This window comes from Sceloporus occidentalis, unplaced genomic scaffold (genome assembly GCF_023333645.1).
Source record: "Sceloporus occidentalis isolate IW3139 unplaced genomic scaffold, rSceOcc1.0.p SCAF_1, whole genome shotgun sequence".
In the NCBI taxonomy this organism is placed as follows: domain Eukaryota; kingdom Metazoa; phylum Chordata; class Lepidosauria; order Squamata; family Phrynosomatidae; genus Sceloporus; species Sceloporus occidentalis.
In genome coordinates, this window is record NW_028316981.1 from 126399984 (window position 1) to 126422711 (window position 22728).

The 22728-nt window shown below is 38.8% G+C and overlaps 1 protein-coding gene across 1 annotated transcript in view; it reads left to right on the forward strand.

Annotated features, from left to right (window-relative positions):
• LOC149322104 (uncharacterized) overlaps window positions 1-22728 on the forward strand; it is a 107869-nt gene that overhangs the window by 46691 nt on the left and 38450 nt on the right. Inside the window, exons 53-78 of the mRNA XM_089523362.1 lie at window positions 298-468; window positions 1818-2121; window positions 3356-3417; window positions 4275-4362; window positions 4453-4570; window positions 5097-5220; window positions 5305-5441; window positions 6050-6305; window positions 7100-7342; window positions 7432-7608; window positions 7695-7840; window positions 7945-8035; window positions 8130-8519; window positions 9720-9846; window positions 10345-10463; window positions 11369-11565; window positions 13389-13572; window positions 13669-13834; window positions 15047-15171; window positions 15713-16021; window positions 16144-16347; window positions 16528-16653; window positions 16746-16916; window positions 17001-17105; window positions 17224-17319; window positions 20070-20223. Coding sequence (XP_089379488.1) covers window positions 298-468; window positions 1818-2121; window positions 3356-3417; window positions 4275-4362; window positions 4453-4570; window positions 5097-5220; window positions 5305-5441; window positions 6050-6305; window positions 7100-7342; window positions 7432-7608; window positions 7695-7840; window positions 7945-8035; window positions 8130-8519; window positions 9720-9846; window positions 10345-10463; window positions 11369-11565; window positions 13389-13572; window positions 13669-13834; window positions 15047-15171; window positions 15713-16021; window positions 16144-16347; window positions 16528-16653; window positions 16746-16916; window positions 17001-17105; window positions 17224-17319; window positions 20070-20223 — 4390 coding nt within the window. The remainder of the gene's footprint in view (window positions 1-297; window positions 469-1817; window positions 2122-3355; window positions 3418-4274; window positions 4363-4452; window positions 4571-5096; window positions 5221-5304; window positions 5442-6049; window positions 6306-7099; window positions 7343-7431; window positions 7609-7694; window positions 7841-7944; window positions 8036-8129; window positions 8520-9719; window positions 9847-10344; window positions 10464-11368; window positions 11566-13388; window positions 13573-13668; window positions 13835-15046; window positions 15172-15712; window positions 16022-16143; window positions 16348-16527; window positions 16654-16745; window positions 16917-17000; window positions 17106-17223; window positions 17320-20069; window positions 20224-22728) is intronic.

Sequence of the window (22728 nt, forward strand, 5' to 3'; positions counted from 1 at the left end):
ATATATATATATATATATATATATATATATATATAACTTTTCTTTGTTTACATTAATATAATGTCCGTTTGTATCATTTCTGTTTGACCATGTAATCTGATTATCTGGGTAGTCTGCCTCCATAATTTTTTCATGGCTGGCATCCACAGCTTCTGGCAAAACCTCAGGAAAAAACTCTTCTAGAACTCAGCCTCATAGCCTGAAAAACCCATAAAAGCTATTTTTAAACGAATATCTAAAACTAGGCATTACTAAATTGTATTTTCTAAAAAATACTTTCTCACTTTATTTTTCTAGTATAACAGCCTGGAGCAGCTCTGCATCAACTTCACCAATGAAAAACTGCAACAGTTTTTCAACCACCATATGTTTGTGCTGGAGCAAGAGGAGTATAAGAAAGAAGGAATTGAATGGGAATTCATTGACTTTGGAATGGATTTGGCTGCCTGCATTGAACTCATTGAGAAGGTATCTATAAAAATTGTTAATCTTGCATACAGCCTCATCCAGTTGCTCATGCTTTAACCATGAAAAAACAACAACACAATTTTCCCCATGGTAGATACATGGGCAGTAAAACACACATGCACAGAGAGAGAGAGAGGGGGGGGGGGAGGCAAGAATACTTTAGGTGGACATCAAATAAGACAAACATTTAGAAGTATTAATGAAATCAGTGGGACATAATTTTAAGTAAATGTGTTTAAGTATGTTTAAAACATACTTCTAAAACAATGTAACATGTGTAGTGCTTGGGATGTGCATTTGATTTTTCTTCTGATTTCCCTCATTAAAAGCAAAATTTATTTGACATATAATTTTGCAACCAATTATAGGCCTGCATCTATTGTGCTGCATTCAGTATTGACTGTCCACCAAAGAACAGTATCATCAGCAAAATAGATTTCCCTCAGAATGGATTACAATCTAGCCCCTTGTATCACCTACCTTAAATCTTCTCTGCAGGATTTGGGGAAATAGAAAGAAAGAAAATTCCACTTTATGACCAGAAATCCATTCATCCACTGTGGGGTGTAATCATTTCCTCCCACTTTTTAAAACTATGTCACAATGTATGAATATTAGTTTTCCTAGTTAAAGAATTATTATTATCCCACTTTTCCCATAGTTCGGGACTCAAAGCAGCTTACAAGTTAAAAAAAAACATTGTTGAAAATGGATAAGATACAAAAGTTAAAACAAGATTAATATTTTAATAATAGCCAATTTTTAGGGTGAGATGGGGCTTCTACGCCTGTCAAAACAAAGATGTCTACTTGAAGAAAGAAGGGAGGATACCAGTCTAACTTCTCTGGGATGAGAGCTCCAGAGTCTGGGGGCAGCCACTGAGAAGGTCCTCTTCTGTGTTCCCACAATTGGTATCTGTGAAAGAGAGAGAGAAGGGCCTCCCCAGAAGATCTCAAAGAATGGGCTGGTATTTAAATAAGGGATATATATATCTATGTGTGTGTGTGTGTGTATATATATATGCACACGCACACATACACACACACACACACACACATCTATGCAAACAGCCACCCACTAACTCTCATAAGCTACAGGCAGAAAGTGCTGGAAGAAGCAGATGTAGCTATGCTTCTGAGAAAATTTTCAAGGGCTTCATGATGTAGATATAAACTTACAGAAATTATTTCCTAATCAAAGTGATTTAAACAGTTGGTTTCTCAATCCATTTCTTCATCTGTAATATCTACTATAATGAGTCATCTTCCTTGGCTGAAATAGCTCACTCATATATAAATATTAGAGGCATATACATGTGAGGAATTATGTTCTTTTTCTTTTTTTCATAGCCCATGGGCATTTTCTCCATCCTGGAAGAAGAGTGTATGTTCCCCAAGGCAACAGACACTTCTTTCAAGAACAAGCTCTATGATCAACATCTGGGAAAGAGCAACAACTTCCAGAAGCCCAAGCCTGGCAAAGGCAAGGCTGAGGCTCACTTTGCCCTGGTGCACTATGCAGGCACTGTGGACTACAACATCACTGGCTGGCTGGACAAGAACAAGGACCCCCTCAATGAAACAGTTGTGGGGCTGTATCAGAAGTCTTCAATGAAGGTTTTGGCCTCACTATTTGCTGATCGTCCCGTAGAAGGTAATTCTTGATCCCACCTCTGAATAGAAGCTAGGTCCATCAGCCACAACAATCTTTTAATGGGAATACTGTCAAACTGTGCCCAAGTGACAAAATTTACAGTTGAGCTGAAAAATTAGCCAGTTCTCCTTTTTCATGCTCTGAGAGTCCCCCACAAAGACTGTTGATTTTGCCTAGTCTTCAGCCTAATATATCATTAGCAAGGCAGTAGGGCTGGATAATATGAGATGAAAGTTTCAACATCAGCTTTGACTACCATTTCCTTTCTCATATTTGTTCTGTCTTCACTTACTGAAAGTTACAAAAACAATATGGGAAGATATACCTAATCATGATACTATACAGCCTGACCCCTGTATCTGCGGAGGTCTTCCAGTGTGACTCTATCATCATCTTCTGCATTTTCTGTTAACTGTGGTTTCCACTTATCTGTGTAACAATGGGAGTGGATCCCTCATGGACACGGTGGTTGGACTATAGTTAGAATTCACTCAATCAAGGCTTGGGCAGAGTAATACTCATACAAGCTTTTGGAGAGGAAGCACAGGCTCATTCAGGATCAGCATCTCTCAGCACAATAGTATTGAAAAAACATAGAAAAAACATAGAAAGGGATCTTGTATTGACTGAAGAAGATTCAAGAATGGCTAAGGCTTTAGAAATGAAATGTAAACCATGACATAGTTTACACATTATGCAAAGAGATTTTGTAGAACCTTTAAGAAAAACTGAAAGTGAGAAGTTGGTAATATGAGTTACCCCATGCATCTGAGGAAGTAGACTCAAGTCTACGAAAGGTCATGCTATCAACTTCTCTCTTTCAGTAGTTTTAACGTTGCTACAAGATTCCTTTGGATACTGTTTTCCAGACTAACACAGCTTTGTCTTTGAACACTTTATACAGTTTAAATAAGAGGTTTCTTAAGGTTGGTTATTATTGCAATATGATATAAGTACACCTCATTCTGTCAAGTTTTGCAGTTTCTCTGGGGGGGTTTCTTAGCCCAAACTCCCTTTGTTCCAAATATTGTAAATGATGCTTCATTCAGGTTGACCCAGCAAATGTCATGTGATGTTCTCCCAAAGAAATCACAACTTCTCAATATTCTGACTAAATATATTATGTATTCCATTGCAAATTGCACACAACAATAAATTGAGTTTATATGGGAGAGTAACATATAAGATTGCATATTCATAGGTTTTAACTGTAACATTTCCTTCTATTTTTCAGAGGGAAAGAAGGCTGCAAAAAAGAAGGGTTCTTCCTTCCAGACTGTGTCTGCTCTTTTCAGGGTACAGTAAGATCATCACTTAAGATGTGTTATTCATAAGGGAGACAACATTTTGATTTCACAGCACAACAATGTATTTCTATGCATAAGCTTAGTATAGCTACTGGGAAATACATTACAGAAGCGAATTGGTGTTCAGTGTAGAAAATGTGCATTGTATGAACAGGTTAAGTCTCTCTTATCCATAATTCTGAAATATTCCAAAATCCAAAATTGTCCACATGTATGGTTGAGACAGTGACACCTTTGCTTTTGGATGGTTCAGTGTACACAAACTTTGTTTCATGCACTAAATTAATATAATATTGTGTAGAAAATGACCTTCATGCTATGTGTGTAAAGTGTATATGAAACATAAATTAATTTCATGTTTAGACTTGCCCATCTCCAAAGTATCTCATAATGTGTGTGCACATATTCCAAAATAAAAAAAAAATCTAAAATCCAAAACACTTCTGGTCCCAAGCATTTTGGATAAGGGAAACACAACCTGTGTAACATCCCACTTTCAATCCCCAGCATGTTCAGGGAGCGATTGGGAAAGGGATGAGGAGGCACTGCCAGTCATCTTATTGGATGTACTCATCTAGATAGACCAGTAGATTGAGTTGTATATGGTAATTTCTTGTGATCTTACGTATAGCTAAATCTGCTTTAAAAAATGCCACCAGAATATTCAAAAATATCCTAATGTTGTGAAGCCACTTCTTATGTGAAAGTCCAAATTTGGAGTGACATGCCACATTTGCAGTGGACTTGATTCTTCCTGATCTTTCTGTCACATAATAAAAATTGGAAACATCTCTTTTCTTGAAATATAGCTATCAGTTAACCAGAGATTGATTTCTGGTCCCACAGGAGAACTTGAACAAGTTAATGTCCAATCTGAAAAGCACTCACCCACATTTTGTGCGCTGCCTCATTCCCAACGAAACTAAAACACCTGGTGAGATACAAATCTGCACTTTGATTTTAAAAATAAAAATGTCATCCATAGTACACTTTGTAGTAATCATTTGTTCTTTGATTCACTAAGGTGCCATGGAACATGACCTTGTATTGCATCAGCTGAGGTGTAATGGAGTGCTGGAAGGTATCCGAATTTGCAGAAAGGGATTCCCTAGCAGGATCATTTATGGTGATTTCAAACAGAGGTTAGAAAGGCGTCATTTTTCTAATATATTATCTCTATTAGTTTTGTATTCCCCCCCCCTTAGTAATTCTTAATTACCCTGAATATTATTTCTAGTTCTCTATCATAAAATTTAGTATGAATTACTAAATAGGAAGTTTGGGAAGAACTTGATTAGGAACAATGGATCACTTTAACAATGTAAAGTGAAGAATTGTGGAACTGTATCAGAATAAACACCAAGCTTTTCATAGATTTTTTCCCCTTCTTTCTAGTCCTGAATAAATTCAACAGCTCTGTGTGATAGAAAGTTAATAGTCCCTGCAAAAGCAGTTGTTTAAAGACACAGCTGGTAATAATTCTCTGATGAGCATGTTGTATTTTGCCACTCTTCCTGTTAGGTAATTAGTCATTGATGATAACACTTCCTTTAGCATTTATTGACAGATACTACAATTAATGCTGTAGTCATAGTAGCTCCAGCAGAGCTCTTCTTGTGGTCATTACTTTAAATCATATGCATCACCATCTTTTGCTTTCTCTAACAGATACAGAATTCTAAATGCAAGTGCCGTCCCAGAGGGCCAGTTCATGGATAGCAAGAAGGCTTCTGAGAAGCTTCTTGGGTCCATTGATGTTGACCACACCCAATATAAATTTGGCCACACCAAGGTAAAATTGCTCTCTGTTAAAATAATGTGGCATTTAGATTTGCTGAGTGACTGGCTAGTACTTTATAACATTTTATTTTTCCAGGTGTTCTTCAAAGCTGGGCTTCTGGGTACTCTAGAGGAGATGAGAGATGATAAGCTGGCACAGTTGATCACACGCACCCAAGCTGTGTGCCGTGGCTTCTTAGCAAGAGTGGAGTTCCAAAAGATGATGGAACGGAGGTAGAGCTTTGTCATTTGTAACAGGACTCATGATCACTCTTATAGACACACTTGACTATGATATAAAATACATTTAAGGTTATTCCACAGATTCTGTGGACATGGGCACAAGTGTCAAGTAGCCATGGCTAATCCAACTCCTTGGGACATGTACCTGCATAATACAGTTGAAAACATACATCGTTTACATCAACGTCACATTTTATGCATACACATGAAATGTTTTAGAAGTGTGAAGTGCTATATAATTAAGTTTCTGATAAGTCTGCAAATATAAATTCTTTTATATTACCACAACTATATTACACACAGTATATAGTGACATCTATGCCAAGAATGAGAAGTAAAATTTGAGCTACTTCAGAAAATAGAGCTACTGATGGATGTTTTATTTGACATTTTCCCTCATATAACATGTTCTCTTTTCAAGTGTATCATCACACAATCACCCACCTTGTAAATAATAGAATATAGTAGTTAACTTACTGGTAACCAAAGGGTTCAGATCATTTAGTAGAGTAGTAAAAGGATTTCAGTAGATTGAAGAAACATTGATCACACTGCGTTTATTCTTAAATGATCAAAATTTTATTTTGTTACACTTACAGAGAGTCAATCTTCACTATTCAGTACAATGTTCGCTCATTCATGAATGTCAAACATTGGCCATGGATGAAGCTGTACTTCAAGATAAAGCCTTTGCTGAAGAGTGCTGAATCTGAGAAGGAGATGGCCAATATGAAAGAAGAGTTTGAGAAAACAAAAGAAGGGCTTGTAAAGGCAGAGGCCAAAGTGAAGGAACTTGAAGAAAAAATGGTGGCCCTGATGCAAGAGAAGAATGATTTGCAGCTCCAAGTCCAGTCTGTAAGCATATTTGGTGACATCATATATTTTTGTTATATGAGCTCTATAGAATCATAGCATCATAGAGTTGGAAGAGACCAGAAGAACCATCCAGTCCAAACCCTACGATGCAGGATATCACAATCAATGCATCCCTGGCAGATGGCCATCTAGCCTCTGTTTAAAGATCTCCAAGGAAGGAGACCGCACCACACTCACTTCTGATATAGTTTGGTATGAGAATGTAAACACTGCATAGGAAATTTTACCACAATTATTTGGCCTTAATTAGTCTGCCCCCATGATACAATTCTATATAATAAATATGAAAATCTATATTGGTGACAATATACTGAGACAAATTTGGGTAATATGTCCAAATGGCCACAAAAAGGGTGCACACATTTTGTTTCCCTTGGCTGATCAATTAAGGTTTTTATTGCAATACAGATTTTGGAATTTATGGCAAACACAGCTACTTTTGCTTTTTATATAATAAATATATTAGATTTTATATGATTTATTAATCTCTACATACATAATATACTGGTGAATATAATATATTGTTACTTTGCAATGTAGTGTATAAAAGCAACTACTGTATAAGAAAACTATACATGATCCTTATATTAAATATATTACTTTAATATAATATAATATATTTATATTATGTTAAATTTCAGTACTAGGAGCGATCCAAGCACGTACTATTGGAGTAAGTCAATAAATGGCAGCACACAACTGAGTTCTGTAGAAATGGTCTTTCAATCAGAAAAGAACCTTACTGTTATATGACATACCTTTTCACTTTCTAGGAATCTGATGGCTTGGCAGATGCTGAGGAGAGATGTGACCAGCTGATCAAAACCAAAATTCAGCTGGAAGCTAAAATTAAGGAGCTGACTGAAAGGGCAGAAGATGAAGAGGAAATGAATGCTGAGTTGACAGCCAAAAAGAGGAAACTGGAAGATGAATGCTCAGAGCTGAAGAAAGACATTGATGATCTTGAGCTAACATTAGCCAAAGTTGAAAAGGAAAAGCATGCCACAGAAAACAAGGTACGAATGCAAATATGTGAATGGCCAGAATGTTTTATTGATAGTTATGGTAAGATAACATCTCACATCTCTTTCACCACTTCTAAAAGGTGAAAAACCTCACTGAGGAGATGGCAGTCTTGGATGAGACCATTGCCAAACTTACTAAAGAGAAGAAAGCCCTCCAAGAGGCCCACCAACAGACCTTGGATGACCTGCAGGCAGAGGAGGACAAAGTGAATACTCTGACCAAAGCAAAAACCAAGCTGGAGCAGCAAGTGGACGATGTAAGCATGATTAACAAGGAGAAACACAGCTCTGAGGTGAAGGCAGTGTTATGATGGTAGAGTCTTTATGTCTTTTTTGTCTTCAGCTTGAAGGGTCTCTAGAGCAAGAGAAGAAGCTCCGTATGGACCTTGAAAGAGCCAAGAGGAAGCTTGAAGGAGATCTGAAATTGGCCCAGGAATCCACAATGGACTTGGAAAATGATAAGCAGCAGATGGATGAAAAGCTTAAGAAGTAATTAAAGTCTTTCATGGAAGGCCTGTTGTGAGGTCTTTGTGTCATACATTGTTCTTAATGCTTAATTTGAAAGCTAACACTTTGTGTTTTATTGTTAAAAGGAAAGATTTTGAAATCAGCCAGATCCAAAGCAAAATTGAAGATGAACAGGCCTTGGGCTCCCAGCTTCAGAAGAAGATTAAGGAGTTACAGGTAAGTCAATCCAACATTGGCTCCCTTTTGCCTGGGACAATAAATTATCCTGGGATGATGCTTTGAATATGTGTGGTTGCTCCTTTTTCTCTAGGCCCGTATTGAAGAGCTGGAGGAAGAGATTGAGGCTGAGCGAGCATCTCGGGCCAAAGCAGAGAAGCAACGGGGTGATCTCTCCAGGGAACTTGAAGAAATCAGTGAGCGTTTGGAAGAAGCTGGTGGGGCAACAGCAGCCCAGATTGAGATGAACAAGAAACGTGAGGCAGAATTCCAGAAAATGCGTCGGGACCTTGAAGAGGCCACCCTTCAGCATGAAGCTACTGCAGCTGCCCTCCGCAAGAAGCATGCAGACAGTGCAGCTGAACTTGGGGAACAAATCGATAACCTACAACGTGTCAAGCAGAAGCTGGAGAAGGAAAAGAGTGAGTTGAAGATGGAGATTGATGACCTTGCTAGCAATATGGAATCTGTCTCAAAAGCTAAGGTAAATCATAGCATATATATATATATATATATATATATATATATATATATATATATATATCCCTTTGGCAGATGAAGAAACACCACAAATAATATTAAATACTGAAAGAAATGCAGAAACTCATTACAACATCTATGTATTTGCTCAAGCAAAAACCATCACAAATAAAATACATAGTGCAGTTGACAACATTCTGGATTTTAAACAGAATATCAAGTGCTAAACTGGGTTGTTTTTTTACAGACACAGACAAATATACTACTGGTATCTTTAAGATTTTAGATAGTCATATAGCAAAATACCTTCATTCACATGGAAACTTTCCCTATAAACAGGAGGATGTTTTTGTTTAGTGTGGTGCCATACTATGGATATGATAATAGTGAATCTTTGGTGTTCACATTATATGGGAGAATCCAAGTTATGGAACACCTTCCATGGCACTTAGCTTCTGAAGGATATACTTGTTTTGCACATGGATTATTCTTTTATACCCTATTTTTAATCTTGTTTTTCCAAAAAACTGCCTAAAGACATCCTATAAATATTTCAGTAAAGAAACTACCTCAGGGTTGTTGTTAATTCAGACATGTCCTTTGTACACACTGGCTATGTTAATAATCTTGAACTGTTAGGTGTGGTTATCTTGCTGGTGCACACTACTTGCTATCCGTGAGCAGGTAAAGAAACATGTGGTTTGTTTATGGTATTCTTTGAATATGAGTGCTTTCTTCTGTCTGCTTTGTTTCTCTCCCAGCAAATAAAGAGAACCAAGACAAAAGAAAGCCTTGGTTTTGTTAGTTGTGCCTCCTATGATGGGACACCAGGGCTCCATGCACCTAGCATGCTGCTCATTCTTAGCAAATCAAGGATCACATGGTATCCTGGCTTGTTGTGTCATCCAAACATGTTTGTCTCCATCACACCCCAGAAGATTCCTTCTCACCTTCTGTGCCTATGTTTTCACTCTAGTGTGGCATTTCAGGGGTCTGATAAAGATATCAGGAACTGGCTATTTCACTTAGGTATATACTTTATTATATATTTAATATAATATATTTAATATATTTAAGAGTAGCTAGATGTTGAAGCACCAGGGGCCAAACATTAACTCCTAAAAAGTTGGTATCCCTCTGTCAGTTCAAACGTATTTAGATATATTCAATGTGCAAATCTTCCTTTTGGACATTTCACATGCAGGCAAATCTTGAGAAGTTATGCCGCACTTTAGAGGATCAGCTCAGTGAAATTAAAGCAAAGGAGGAAGAGCACCAGCGCACTATCAATGACCTGACAGCTCAAAGAGCTCGTCTGCAGACAGAAACAGGTAAGATACTAAAGCAAATTGTTTAATAAAGCAGTACTTGTTACTTTGCCATTACTAAATTATGATCTACTCCCTGTATTTGTATTATTTGATTGAATTAAGAACAAATGCTTTTTTCATTTTCCGAACGCTTTTGCGTAATGCAATCCGATCCTAAGCTTAATTAGGTTACATCTGCAGTGCAGAAAAAAATCGTTTGTCACTACTTTAACTGTTATGACTCAGTGCTATGGAATCCTGGGATTTGTAGTTAGATGTGGCACCAGAGCTCTGTGACAGAGAAGGCTAAATGTCTCACACAACTACAGTTCCCAGAATTCCATAGTACTGAGCCATGGCAGTTAAAGTGGTGTCAAACTGGATTATTTTTGCAGTGCAGATGCAGCCTTATTTGCCTGTAAGCTCCACTGATTTAACCAGGTGTTGCTTTAAGTAAATGTACACTTTAAAAATGTAGTGTACATTTTGATTATCATTCTAATCAATTCTCTTCCTCAGGTGAATATTCACGTCAAGTAGAGGAAAAAGATGCTCTGATTTCTCAGCTCACAAGAGGAAAGCAAGCCTTTACTCAGCAGATTGAGGAACTGAAGAGACAGCTTGAGGAAGAGATAAAGGTGTGGATATTGCATGGATCTAAACATGTACATTTTAAGAATTACAGTGGGCCCTTGGTATGTACTAGGTTTCCAAGGCACCTCATGGATACCAAAATCCATGGATGCTGAAGTCCCATTATAGACAATAGCAATAGCAATAGCATTTACATTTCTATACTGCTTAATAGTGAATTCAGTAGTTTCTAAGCGGTTTACAATGTGCAAGCCAATTGCCCTCAACAACTGGATGCTCAGTTTACTAACCTACGAAAGGACAGAAAGCTGAGTCAACCTTGTAGCCCTGGGATCGAACTCACAACCTTGTGGCTGAAATACTGGCATTTAACCACTGCGTCACCAGGGCTTCCTTAAAATGGCATAGTAAAATGATGTCTCTTATATAAAATGGCAAAATCAAGTTTTGTTGTTTGGATAAAAAAATTGTGAATATTTTCAAAACGTAGTTGGTTGAATCTGTGGATGCATAATCTGTGGATATGGAGGACTGGATGTACTATTTGTACAAGTTTCTGGTTTTTTTACATGGGAAAATTACACTGAGAATCTCTGAAAGAAAATTGGCTTGTAGACCTCTTATCAATGCTTTGGATCATACAATTACTGTATAGATGCTTTATCTCTTTCCTCCACAGTAATTTTTTCCAGTCCCTTCATCCTTATTTGGAGACACCTGGAGATACTCATGAATCATCTTTATTTACCTAGCTATGGTACTCCCCCCCCCCCCCGAATAATATTTAATTCTTTTAGGAGAAAGAAGACACCTACTCGCCTGTTTTAACATCCTAAACGTACAGTGGGAATAGGATTGCAGGCTGAGTATTATTACTGTTAGGCATGGCTACAGCTCTGAAATTTGTTATGCAACATGAAATTCTTAGTCAAATCTTCCTTCACCTCAGGCTAAGAATGCATTGGCCCATGGCTTGCAATCTGCTCGCCATGACTGTGACCTCCTTCGGGAGCAATTTGAAGAGGAGCAGGAAGCCAAGGCTGAACTCCAACGTGCCATGTCCAAGGCAAACAGTGAGGTTGCCCAGTGGAGGACCAAATATGAGACTGATGCCATTCAGCGCACTGAGGAACTTGAGGAGGCCAAGTAAGTACAAGAGCTGGTAAAAGAAAGGGCAGGGAAGGAGGGAGGGAGGCAGGATGAGAAACTATGAATTCCTCCTAGATTATGAGAAACTTGAAATAGTCAAAGAGTACCCATTTGCTGTTGTTGTTGCGAGTCTTCAAGTCATTTCTGAATTATGGCAATCATAAAGCAAGGAGTTTTCTTGGCAAGGTTTATTCAGAGGAAATTTGCCATTGCCTTCCCCTGAGGCTGAGAGCATGTGTCTTGCCCAAGGTCACCCAGTGAGTTTCATGGCCAAGTGGGGAACTGAACTCCAGAGTCACCATCCACCACTTAAGCTACTATGTCACACTTGCTACCTTATCCTGGATCAAACATTAGTCAGAACAGACACTGCAGTCAAGAAATCAGAAGAAGACTGGGAATGAGAAGGGCAGCTATGAAAGAACTTAACAAGATTCTAAAGTGTAAAATACAACTGAGGACTAAAGTTAGAATAGTCAAGCCATTGTTTTCTTCATCACCATGTATAGATGTGAGAGCTGGAGATGTTTCATTCACAGAGTCACCATGAGTCGACGTCAACTCGAAGGAAGTTAAAAAAAAAACGTGAAAACATTAAAATAAGAAAAATGCATTTTGCAGTGTAAAGAGGGTGGGGGCAGTGGAGAGTAAAACATTAGTGGAGAAGTACAAGCAACATGCTGGTTTTGCACCCTGTTCAGTGTAGCACATAGATTTCTTTGCATTCTGGCGTGTCCTAAATGGGGTCATACTTCCCCTTAAGGACTGTGTCTGCAGCTTGGGGGTGCTCCTGGATTTGTCACTTCATCTGTCCTCTCAGATTGATGCAACGGCCAGGAGTGCCTGTTATCAGCTTTGGCTGATATGCCAGTTGCGCCCCTACCTGAAGAAGCAGGACCTAGAAACAGTTGTACATGCCCATGTAACCTCTCATCTTGATTTCTGTAATGCGCTCTACATGGGGTAGCCCTTGTGCCACTTCCAGAAGCTTCAATTGATACAAAACCTGGCAGCCAGAGTGGTCGCCGTAAAATCTAGGTTTGACCGAATTACACCTATTCTAAAGTCACTACACTGGCTGCCTATCAGCTTCCGGGCACAGTAAAAGGTGTTGGTTATCACCTATAAAGCCCTACATGGCTTGGGTCAAGTCTACTTGAAGGAATGACTCCTCCCATATAATCCTTCCCATATACTCCATTTCTCCGGGAAATTTTTTTTACAACCAAGAAAGACCTCCCGGAGAACTTTTTCTGCTATGGCTCCTAAAGCTTAGAATGACCTGCCGGAAGAGATTTGCCAATTATCCTCTTTGGAGGCTTTTTAAAAAGTGACAAAAACCTTTCTCTTCTGGCAGGCCTTCCCTGAGTGATAACCGCCCAGAACCGATTGCACCCGTCCTTCTTACTATATCTCCTCATCATTCGTGGATTGTAGAATAACCTTGTAGTATTGATATATATTTTAATCATGTTTTATTATGTCAATTTTATAGTTTGGGAGGGAGGGTTGGGTCAGGGTTTTGTGGGTTTTATTGTTTTTGTATTGTGTACTGTATAAAGTCTGTTGTTACCCGCCTCGATCCCCAAATGGAAGAGGCGGGATATAAATAAATATTTTATTATTTTATTTATTTATTTATTTATTTATTTATTTATTAACATCATTATGTGTTAACATAAAATATCTTCAAATTGTAGATAATATCACATTATAAAGAATTATTATGTGCTGTCCCTACAATTCATAACTGCCAGCAGCTTCATACAACTGAATCTAATATTTCCTCCCTAATGAGTGTTATGATTGCATTCCACTAGGAAAAAGCTTGCCCAGCGTCTGCAGGACGCTGAGGAACATGTAGAAGCTGTCAATTCCAAATGTGCTTCCCTTGAGAAGACAAAACAAAGGTTGCAGAATGAAGTGGAAGACCTGATGATTGATGTGGAGAGGTCCAATGCAGCCTGTGCAGCTCTAGATAAAAAGCAGAAAAACTTTGACAAGGTATTTTTTAGCAACAACCCCCCCTCCCCAATAATAATTGGTGACTGCCACATAAAGGCCTCAAGTCCAATGGGTTAATTCTTTGGTGTATTACAGATTCTGGCAGACTGGAAACAGAAATATGAGGAAACACAATCTGAATTGGAAGCTTCACAGAAGGAGTCTCGCTCTCTCAGCACAGAGCTCTTTAAGATGAAGAATGCTTATGAGGAATCCTTGGATCACCTGGAAACTCTGAAGCGAGAGAACAAGAATCTTCAGCGTAGGTCCAACTATCACGTCATTGTTAGACATTACTCATATGTTTAGGGCTGACCAAAAACAACAGGGTGCTTAAGGCAAAACAACAAATAGCAACCTTTGTCTCTAGCCAATATACACCTTACATGAGGCTGTTCAAATTATTTTCGGACCTGAAGCAGAAAATCCCAACAGTGCCTCTCCTTTTCCTTGCAATAATAACGAAATATAATATAATACAAGTATATCTCAACTAACAAAGGCTCTGACAAGCACCATTTTACAAAGTCTTGTTATGCCTACGCTATACTGTTTCTTCTGGAAGGCTTTTTATTTTAACACCACTAGCATTGAGAGGATGTTGAAAAAGAGCTGGAGAAACACAGTCTTTTGGTGTCAGACTGAAGGCAAGATAAACAGGGTTCAGAATCCCAGCGTGTGAACAGCAACACAGAGAGAAAAGGGGGGAGCAAATAAGCCTGTCACAGCAGCCATCCTCACCATTTTAAAAAAGTATAGAACTGCTACCAAAATGGAAAGCATACAAAAAGCAGAGGTGATGAAAGAAAAAAAGAATCTCTGGATGCATTTTGGAAGTAGCCTTCAAGTAGTATCTAGAAGGTTCATATTTTTATGCAAGGCTTGCCTGACCTGGTTTCTTCATTTTATACATGCATTTTATACAAATACAAAGTTTGCTAATAGATGTTAAAGTTGTCTTCTTTTTTGTAGCATAGGAACTTACCCATATTCTTCCCATGTTAATTCTATCTCTGATACCATATTTTCTGTTAAAATGTAATATATCTGCTTTGTAACTGAGGTATAACTATACAGTACATAACAAACTGTTGCTGCTTATTAAAAAACAACAACATCCAGTATCTTATTTCATCAAAGGCAAGGCCAACACTGTACAGGTGCTCATACAGTTCTTTCGTCTACAGTGGTGATAGATATCTTTAAGATACAGTATCTTTAAACAGCACTTACTTGGTAGCTGCAAGACTTTTAGTGAAATTTAGTGAAATTGATTTTTATTTGTTTTTTTAAAATAAATTTTCTAGCTAGATCATTAAATGTTGCACAAAAACAAAAATAAAACAAGATTGATCTTCATACAAAAATAATACAAGTACCAATGGATGAGCTTGGATAAATCATGCTAACCAATAATATATGGTTAATGCCATTCATATAAACACTATTCTCCTTTTTCTTTGTGTGCAATCAGAGGAGATATCTGACCTCACTGAACAGATTGCTGAGGGAGGAAAGGCCATCCATGAGCTGGAGAAAGTGAAGAAGCAGATTGAACAAGAGAAATCTGAACTTCAGTCATCTCTAGAGGAAGCTGAGGTAATAATGTAGTTATTCATAGCAAAAAAAAAAAAAAAAAAAAAAAGCCACTGATTGATAATACTGTGATATAGTTAAACAGGCAACTGGAAGACAATATGAATATCATGAAATAAGAAGTACTTTGCCAGATTACACCAAAGATCCATCTTGCCCAGTAACTTGTTTGCCACTAGGAAGTCCACAGACAGGGCATGAAGGAAAAGGTCCACTCCTGCTGTTGCCCTATAGAAAATAGCAGTTGGTGGACCATTGACTCTAAAGCCAGCAGTTCCATTTAGCAGTCATGATAAGCACTGATTTTTAGCCTTGTAGCTTCTCTACTTCCATTTAATGAATTCCAAATAACAGGCGGATGAAGAAGCACTTCTGTTTATTTGTCTTGAAAGTTCTGGTAATCATTTCATCTGACAACCACAACTTCTTGAATTAGAAGGGAGAAAAAAATGCCTCTGCTGACCACCCCTCATGAATCTTATATGTATAAATGTTTGCCTTGAGGCTCTGCAATGTGTCATCTCATTAACTCTTTGGTTTTAAGGCCTCACTGGAACATGAGGAAGGCAAAATCCTCCGCATCCAACTGGAGCTCAACCAGGTGAAGGCTGATATCGACCGAAGAATTGCAGAGAAGGATGAAGAAATTGATCAGCTGAAGAGAAATCACCTGAGAGTGGTGGAGTCCATGCAGAGCACACTGGATGCTGAGATTAGAAGCAGAAACGATGCCCTGCGGCTTAAGAAGAAGATGGAGGGAGATCTGAATGAAATGGAAATCCAGCTTAGCCATGCTAACCGCCAAGCTGCTGAGGCACAGAAGAACTTCAGGAACACACAAGGGATGCTCAAGGTATGTAGAGAATTTCCAGGAACATACCTAAAAATTGAAATTTTTCAGAGCCTGCTTTCAATTAGATTAATATGAGCAATCAATCCTTGAGCCTCCCAATTTTTCTTCTCTTTTTTGCACAGGATGCACAATTGCATTTGGATGATGCTCTGAGGAGCCAGGAAGACCTGAAGGAGCAGGTGGCCATGGTTGAACGCAGAGCTAACCTGATGCAGGCTGAGATTGAGGAGCTTCGAGCAGCTCTGGAACAGACAGAGAGGGGACGGAAGGTGGCTGAACAGGAGCTTCTGGATGCCAGCGAGCGTGTTCAACTCCTCCACACACAGGTACATTTCTCTACTGAAGATTAAGGGAATGGCAACTGCCAGGTAGCATCTGAGGGCTACTTGGAGCAGGTCTCTTCACTGCAAGTTAATGGGGGCAAACATTCACATCTAAGTAGTTGCAATTGTGTCCAGGAACATTCTCCTTTAGCTAACAAAATCCATGACATTTTCCCCAAATAGAACACCAGCTTGATCAACACCAAGAAGAAACTGGAAACAGACATTTCCCAAATACAGAGTGAAGTGGAAGAGACTATTCAGGAAGCACGCAATGCAGAAGAGAAAGCCAAGAAAGCCATAACTGATGTGAGCTGGGCAAAGTTTCCTGTGAAATTATAATCCTGTTTGCAGCTGGCATGTGTGGCTTCCTGAATTGGGATGTTTTTTTCTATTAATAGGCAGCCATGATGGCTGAGGAACTTAAGAAGGAGCAAGACACCAGTGCGCATCTGGAGAGGATGAAGAAGAATCTGGACCAGACTGTGAAGGACCTACAGCACCGCCTTGATGAGGCAGAACAACTGGCAATGAAGGGTGGCAAGAAGCAGCTGCAGAAACTGGAGCATAGAGTGAGTCATCTGCTGTACCCAAGTTCTTATATGTGTTATGCAGGTTGCAACAGAAGTGCTAATTGTTCCTTTCTATTTCCTCAGGTACGTGAATTGGAAGCTGAAGTGGAAAATGAGCAGAAGCGCAGTGCTGATGCTATCAAGGGTGTTCGTAAATATGAGAGGAGAGTAAAGGAACTGACCTACCAGGTGAGGATGGAACATCTTTATATATATTTTGTCGAATTTAAATGCTCCTGGAAGAACGTGTAAAAGCATTTTTATCCAGAAAATTTACTCGTACTGCTCTCTGTTTTCATCTATTTAGTCTGAGGAAGACCGGAAGAATGTTCTGAGGCTTCAGGATCTGGTGGACAAGCTTCAGTTGAAAGTGAAAGCGTACAAGAGACAGTCTGAGGAATCTGTAAGTATTATTATGAATCTCAGATAGATTGATACAGAATAAGAACGATGAATTTACAGAGAGTAAATCTTTAATTTGCACCCATCCATACAATACAAATTAATTCACAAATGACAGAATGTATCTGGGTTGCTTAAAGCACAGAAACAAAGTCCAGTAGGGCTTATTTGTCTTGATGGAAATTCTTTAAAAGCTTAAGAATCCACTGATATATTTAAATAGGAATTATACTAACATTGGCCCTGATTAAATAAGGTGTGTGCAAAACATAGTGGTTGCAGACATGCAAAATAAATGGGAACTGTAAATGGAACACTGCAGTTATATCCACACCATACATGTCACAATTTAGATATGTACCTGAATCTAATCTGTACATGTGATTTATAGCTCAGCAAGTAAGTCTGTATGCAGAATCCCAAAGAATAGGAAAACTGCTTCTTAGGCAAGTTCTCCTTTTCTGGACCATAAGTGTAGTATGAACATATCCATGTCTGGCTTTGAAACCTTTGGGTCAGATTACAGTGCAAAAGAGTACAATTTGCCCTCCATATCCATGAATATAGCATCCATCTTGAAAATTTATATATTTTTTAAATCGAAAAAGGAAACCTTGATCTCTTAAGGGATAACATTTTACTATGCCATTGTATATAATGGGACTTAAGCATCCATGGATGTTGGTATCTATGGGGAGTCCTGGTAGTAAATCTGGAACCAAATCCCAACAGATCCCAAGGGCCCATTGTACCATGTTAGCCATTCTGAAACATTCTTTATCCTTGCAGTGCTGTATATATTTAACAGAATGATACTAAAGAATATGAACTGATGAGGGAATCACCACTTCTTGTATAAACTAGTATATTTTTTTCATGAAATGCTATGTGTGTACCTCTTACTCAAGGTGAAAGAAATGTCTGTAATGGATCAGTTGCTAAAATCTGTGCGGTTTCCATTTGTAGCAGCTGTTTTAAAAACAATCTGACCATGAACCAAAACCAATCACATGCCATACATATTTTTAAAAGGCATTAAAGACCGATTTAATTTTTTATTGGATTTGACCTTCCACTTTTTGGAACAGTTGTCTTTTGTTGAAATGTAGATTCTAACTGCAGTTTTTTTTTAAAAAAAGAAATGTTACCTACTCTGTAATTAATATAACAAGTGGACTGAGCAAATTGGACACAATTATATTTATTTTTGACAAAAATGCACTCCCTATCTATCTTTTGAGGAAGACCGGCTGGGAATCACCTTGACTGTTATCTACCATCTATGGCCTTGTCAGCATAGGCCAAATAAAATGTCTTGTCCCTGCTGTCTTGGCAGGGCATCCAGACAATGCATGGCCCAAACCCAGTTCTGGTGAGAACCGTCTGGATGACATCCAGCCCATTCAGTATTAAGCCCAGGGTATCCTCCCTCCTTATAGTGAATTGAAATAGACCTGGAGCCCTCAATTGTAATACTAGGCAGCTGTTTTTAATGTGTGCCACAAGCCGCAGCCACAGGCCGCAGCCACTGCCATGGTGGGCCACTTGCTGTGAGGTCAGAACAAGGCACCCAGTCTTGTGATTAGCACTGGGCACCTTATTTTGACTTCAGATCTAGTGACCTGCCCATGGTGGTGGTGGGTGCACATGCGAACAGCCACCTCTATCACAACAGGAGTGCTATTTAATGGAGGGACCTTGGGGCATCTCTGGGGTTAGAATACTTCAGGTTGTCCCTGGGGTATTCTGGCCTGTGCTGGTAGGGTCCAGGTTGGAAAGAGACATTGGCCTGTTACAGACAGCCAAAATAAAGCTGCTTTGAGTCACAGTGGAGGGATGGTGTTTCAATGATGCATGCGTCCTAAGAGTCCAGACGTTGCACCAAAGCCACGCTCCAGCCCTAAGAACTGGAGTGTGGCTTTGGTGTGGCTTCTGGACTCTTAGGACGCATGCATCATTGAAACACCATACCTCCACTGTGACTCGAAGCAGCTTTATTTTGGCTGTCTGTAACAGGCCTGACTTTGGGTGTTTATAATGGGTTGTATGAAGGAACACCCTCATGGATTCTCTCCTTGCTGAAATACAGGATTGTTTGTAATTTCCAATACCTGTTTATTAAGAAACTTGAAGAGTACATAAATCCAGAGACTGAATTTTTAAAGATTTGTTTGAATTCCATTTAAGGGAGCAAAGGAAACAGAAAGTTGTATCAAGGAGGGATAAAAGCAAATGTTTTATAATTTGTCCCTACATTTCATGTATGCTAACATCTATTCAGCAATTCAAATATGAAAATGAAATATCTTTCTTCAACTGGCATTTACAAGAACATAGATCATTTGTCAAGGAAGTGACAAAGCACAAAGATAACTCAAAAACTTACACATTTCATTTTTGAGATTTCAGGAGAGGGAATGGAAGAGAAATGGTGAAGCCAGACTATAATTTTCCTCGAGGCTCTTGAAGGGCATTACATAAGTGGGGTATTCAACTATTAGTGCTTGGTCACATAACCAAGTAAGGCAAGAAGTCTGAATGGGAACCATCTCTTAGTTTTCCTGTGAATTTGCAGAAGATACTCAGGATGGTCTCTCATAGATAATAGTGCAGCATTTGTGGGTACAGTTTCTCTTAAAAGAAACTGCAAAGGGGATAATTTTGTCTATCTGCCCCTTCAGAAATAATGTATACTATTTAAATGTCAATTTGCCAGCATACAGATTTTGGGTTTTTCCTCTCCGTTTTTAGGAGGAACAATCCAATGTGAATCTTTCCAAGTTCCGCAAGATTCAGCATGAGCTGGAAGAAGCTGAAGAGCGGGCTGACATTGCCGAGTCACAGGTTAACAAACTCAGGGTGAAGACCCGAGAAGTTCATAAGAAGGTTGTTGTAAGTGAAGAATAAAGTCCTCTAAAAGATCCAAAGTGACAGAAGAAGAGCACAAAATGTGAAGTTCTTTGTCACTTCCTCTGTATTCTTTTCCCCTCCCTCAGTTTCTAGATAATAAAGACTATAGATTCCTGAGCAAACAAAGTGTTATTTCTGTTTTACTAGACTCTATTATTACTAACTTTATTAAAAAAAGAATTGCATGTACAACATTAATTCTGTCCCTTAAATATGAAATTCCTAACACCATTCTGAGAAAGAAAAAATGTGCTTCAAAAGAAATATGGCTGAAGTTTTGTTACAGAAGCAAAATAGACTACTAAGGCCCGATCTAGATGGGCCTTTGCGCCACCCCCATTACGTACTAGGGGTTGGCTGAGGACGCAGCGTCCTTTCCGGCCTCACCCCTAGCACGTGATGGGGGCGTCAAAATGGCAGCGCCCTAAACACATGGGCACCGCCATTTTGATGCGACAGCCGCATAGCGTCCGCATGTCCCCTTGCGCTTGCAACATCACGAGTGCGCCATTTGCACACTCGGCATCGCAAGTACGACGCAAAAAGAACCCGCCGGGAAGCCTCACCGTTTGGAAGCTGAAGCTTTCCGGAGGCAGAAATGGAGGCGGTGGCAGAGCGCCTAAGTATCAAAATAACAGCTCTTGTTTGTAGAGATAATAAGTAACTTACATTTGCTTCTAAACCACATAAGTAATTCAGAGTGATGACTTACTTAATTCTTTTCTACACCACAAATCACATTTCTTTACATATCTGCTTAAACTGGTACAGATAGAGGCACACTATTTCTTTGTCTGCCTAAACCATTGCTCCAAAATATTTGAGTTACTGTTCTCTGCTTTGGGATATATTGCAGGGAGACTGAGAACTGAGGGTTCCTGTGGTGAGTCTCTCCACTTCAGAGCTGCCCCACTGTACTCCTCCAAACACCTCATGATTCTGGGGACATATCAGGGGCCTCTGCAGACACCCTCCAGCCAATGGATCTGCAGTGTTGTCCTTTAATTTTTGAATATTTCATCTCATTTTGATTATCTGTTGGTTAACAGGAAGATGGGGAAGCTCTGAAGGTTCAAGCAAGTTTATTATTCTAGTTGGAATAATCTCTAAAATACATTATTATTCAGGAAGCCATCTAACTATGCATATTTAAGACTGCTCAGGGAAAAATGAACAGGAATGTGAATAATTACTTTTAACAAGAAATAGATACAGAATTAGCATCACCTCCATTTGCTAAAACTAAGGCATACAACTTGAGTTGATTCTGAAGGCAATTACATGCCATTAATAAAAGAATATCTGGTGGTTTTGAGCTATAACTAAAGACACTTCCAGTTCAACTATGTAAATTAATTAATTAATTAAACTATGTAAATTAATTAAATTAAAGCTTTACTTCCAAAAAGTGTTACGTCAGGTTAGTTGAGTAAAAGGCCAAAACTCATTCAAAGATAACCATTGAAAGGATAATGGCCTTGATAACATTTATCTTGAAATGTGTAGCCAACCACAAATCCCAATAAAGCTATTGATCAGCCCTGAGAACTTATTTCTCAGATATGAAAGCCAATGATATATTTAACGTTCAAGTGCAGAACATGTAAGTATTCTCATCGGAACTGCTTACATTTGTGTAACACCTAACAAAACTTTTCTAAAGAAGAGAATATATTTGTTGTACTGAGGAAGCCTATTTATCAAAATTCAGTGCATCAATGGGACACTTAGAATCAATCCTCCTCTTCCTCCTTTTCTTCCTCTGCTTAATTCCTTGAGCAAGCTATCAGTTTGGGAAACTATAAGAAGGGCGAGCTTGCAGGCTGTAAGCTAATTTCCCCTGACAAGCTGGGTGCTGATTTTACTGACCTACAAAAGGATGGAAGGCTGAGGCAACCTTGGAGCCCACTGGATCAAACTCACTCCCTTATGCTGCAATATGGGCACTTAACCACTGCACCACCAGGGCACCCTATGATGATGGACACCATGTACTGGAGGCTTGCTCATTCACAAAATGACTGCCAGAGTAGCTAGTCAACAAGTTTCAGTTTTCTAGAAGGCAAATTGGGGTGGGTAAAATAAAAGTAACTTGCTCAGGAACATACCCACAAGAGTACTGAGTTACAAAACTACTACTTTGAACTCAACATTTTTTTACTCCAGCATCCTTTTCACAGAAGAAAAATAGAGGATACTGAGCACAAGCAGAGGTGGAGTTTGACCATGAAATGTGAAAATCATATATTAGCCCCTGAAATTTACTGAAGGCAACCTGGTGATGTGATTTACCACACTTCAGCATTTCAGTTTAAAAATATTAAACAAGCTTGGTAAATTTTTTATCATCTATGAATTTGGCTGCCAGAAGTGAACGTGTTTTTCTGAGGAGACATCTGATTTCAAGGGCACCAAGTGAAATGGGTTGCATCAATATTTTCAAATAAATCTGTGCCATTATTACACAATCTCCATGATTTCTTAATTTTACAGATACCGT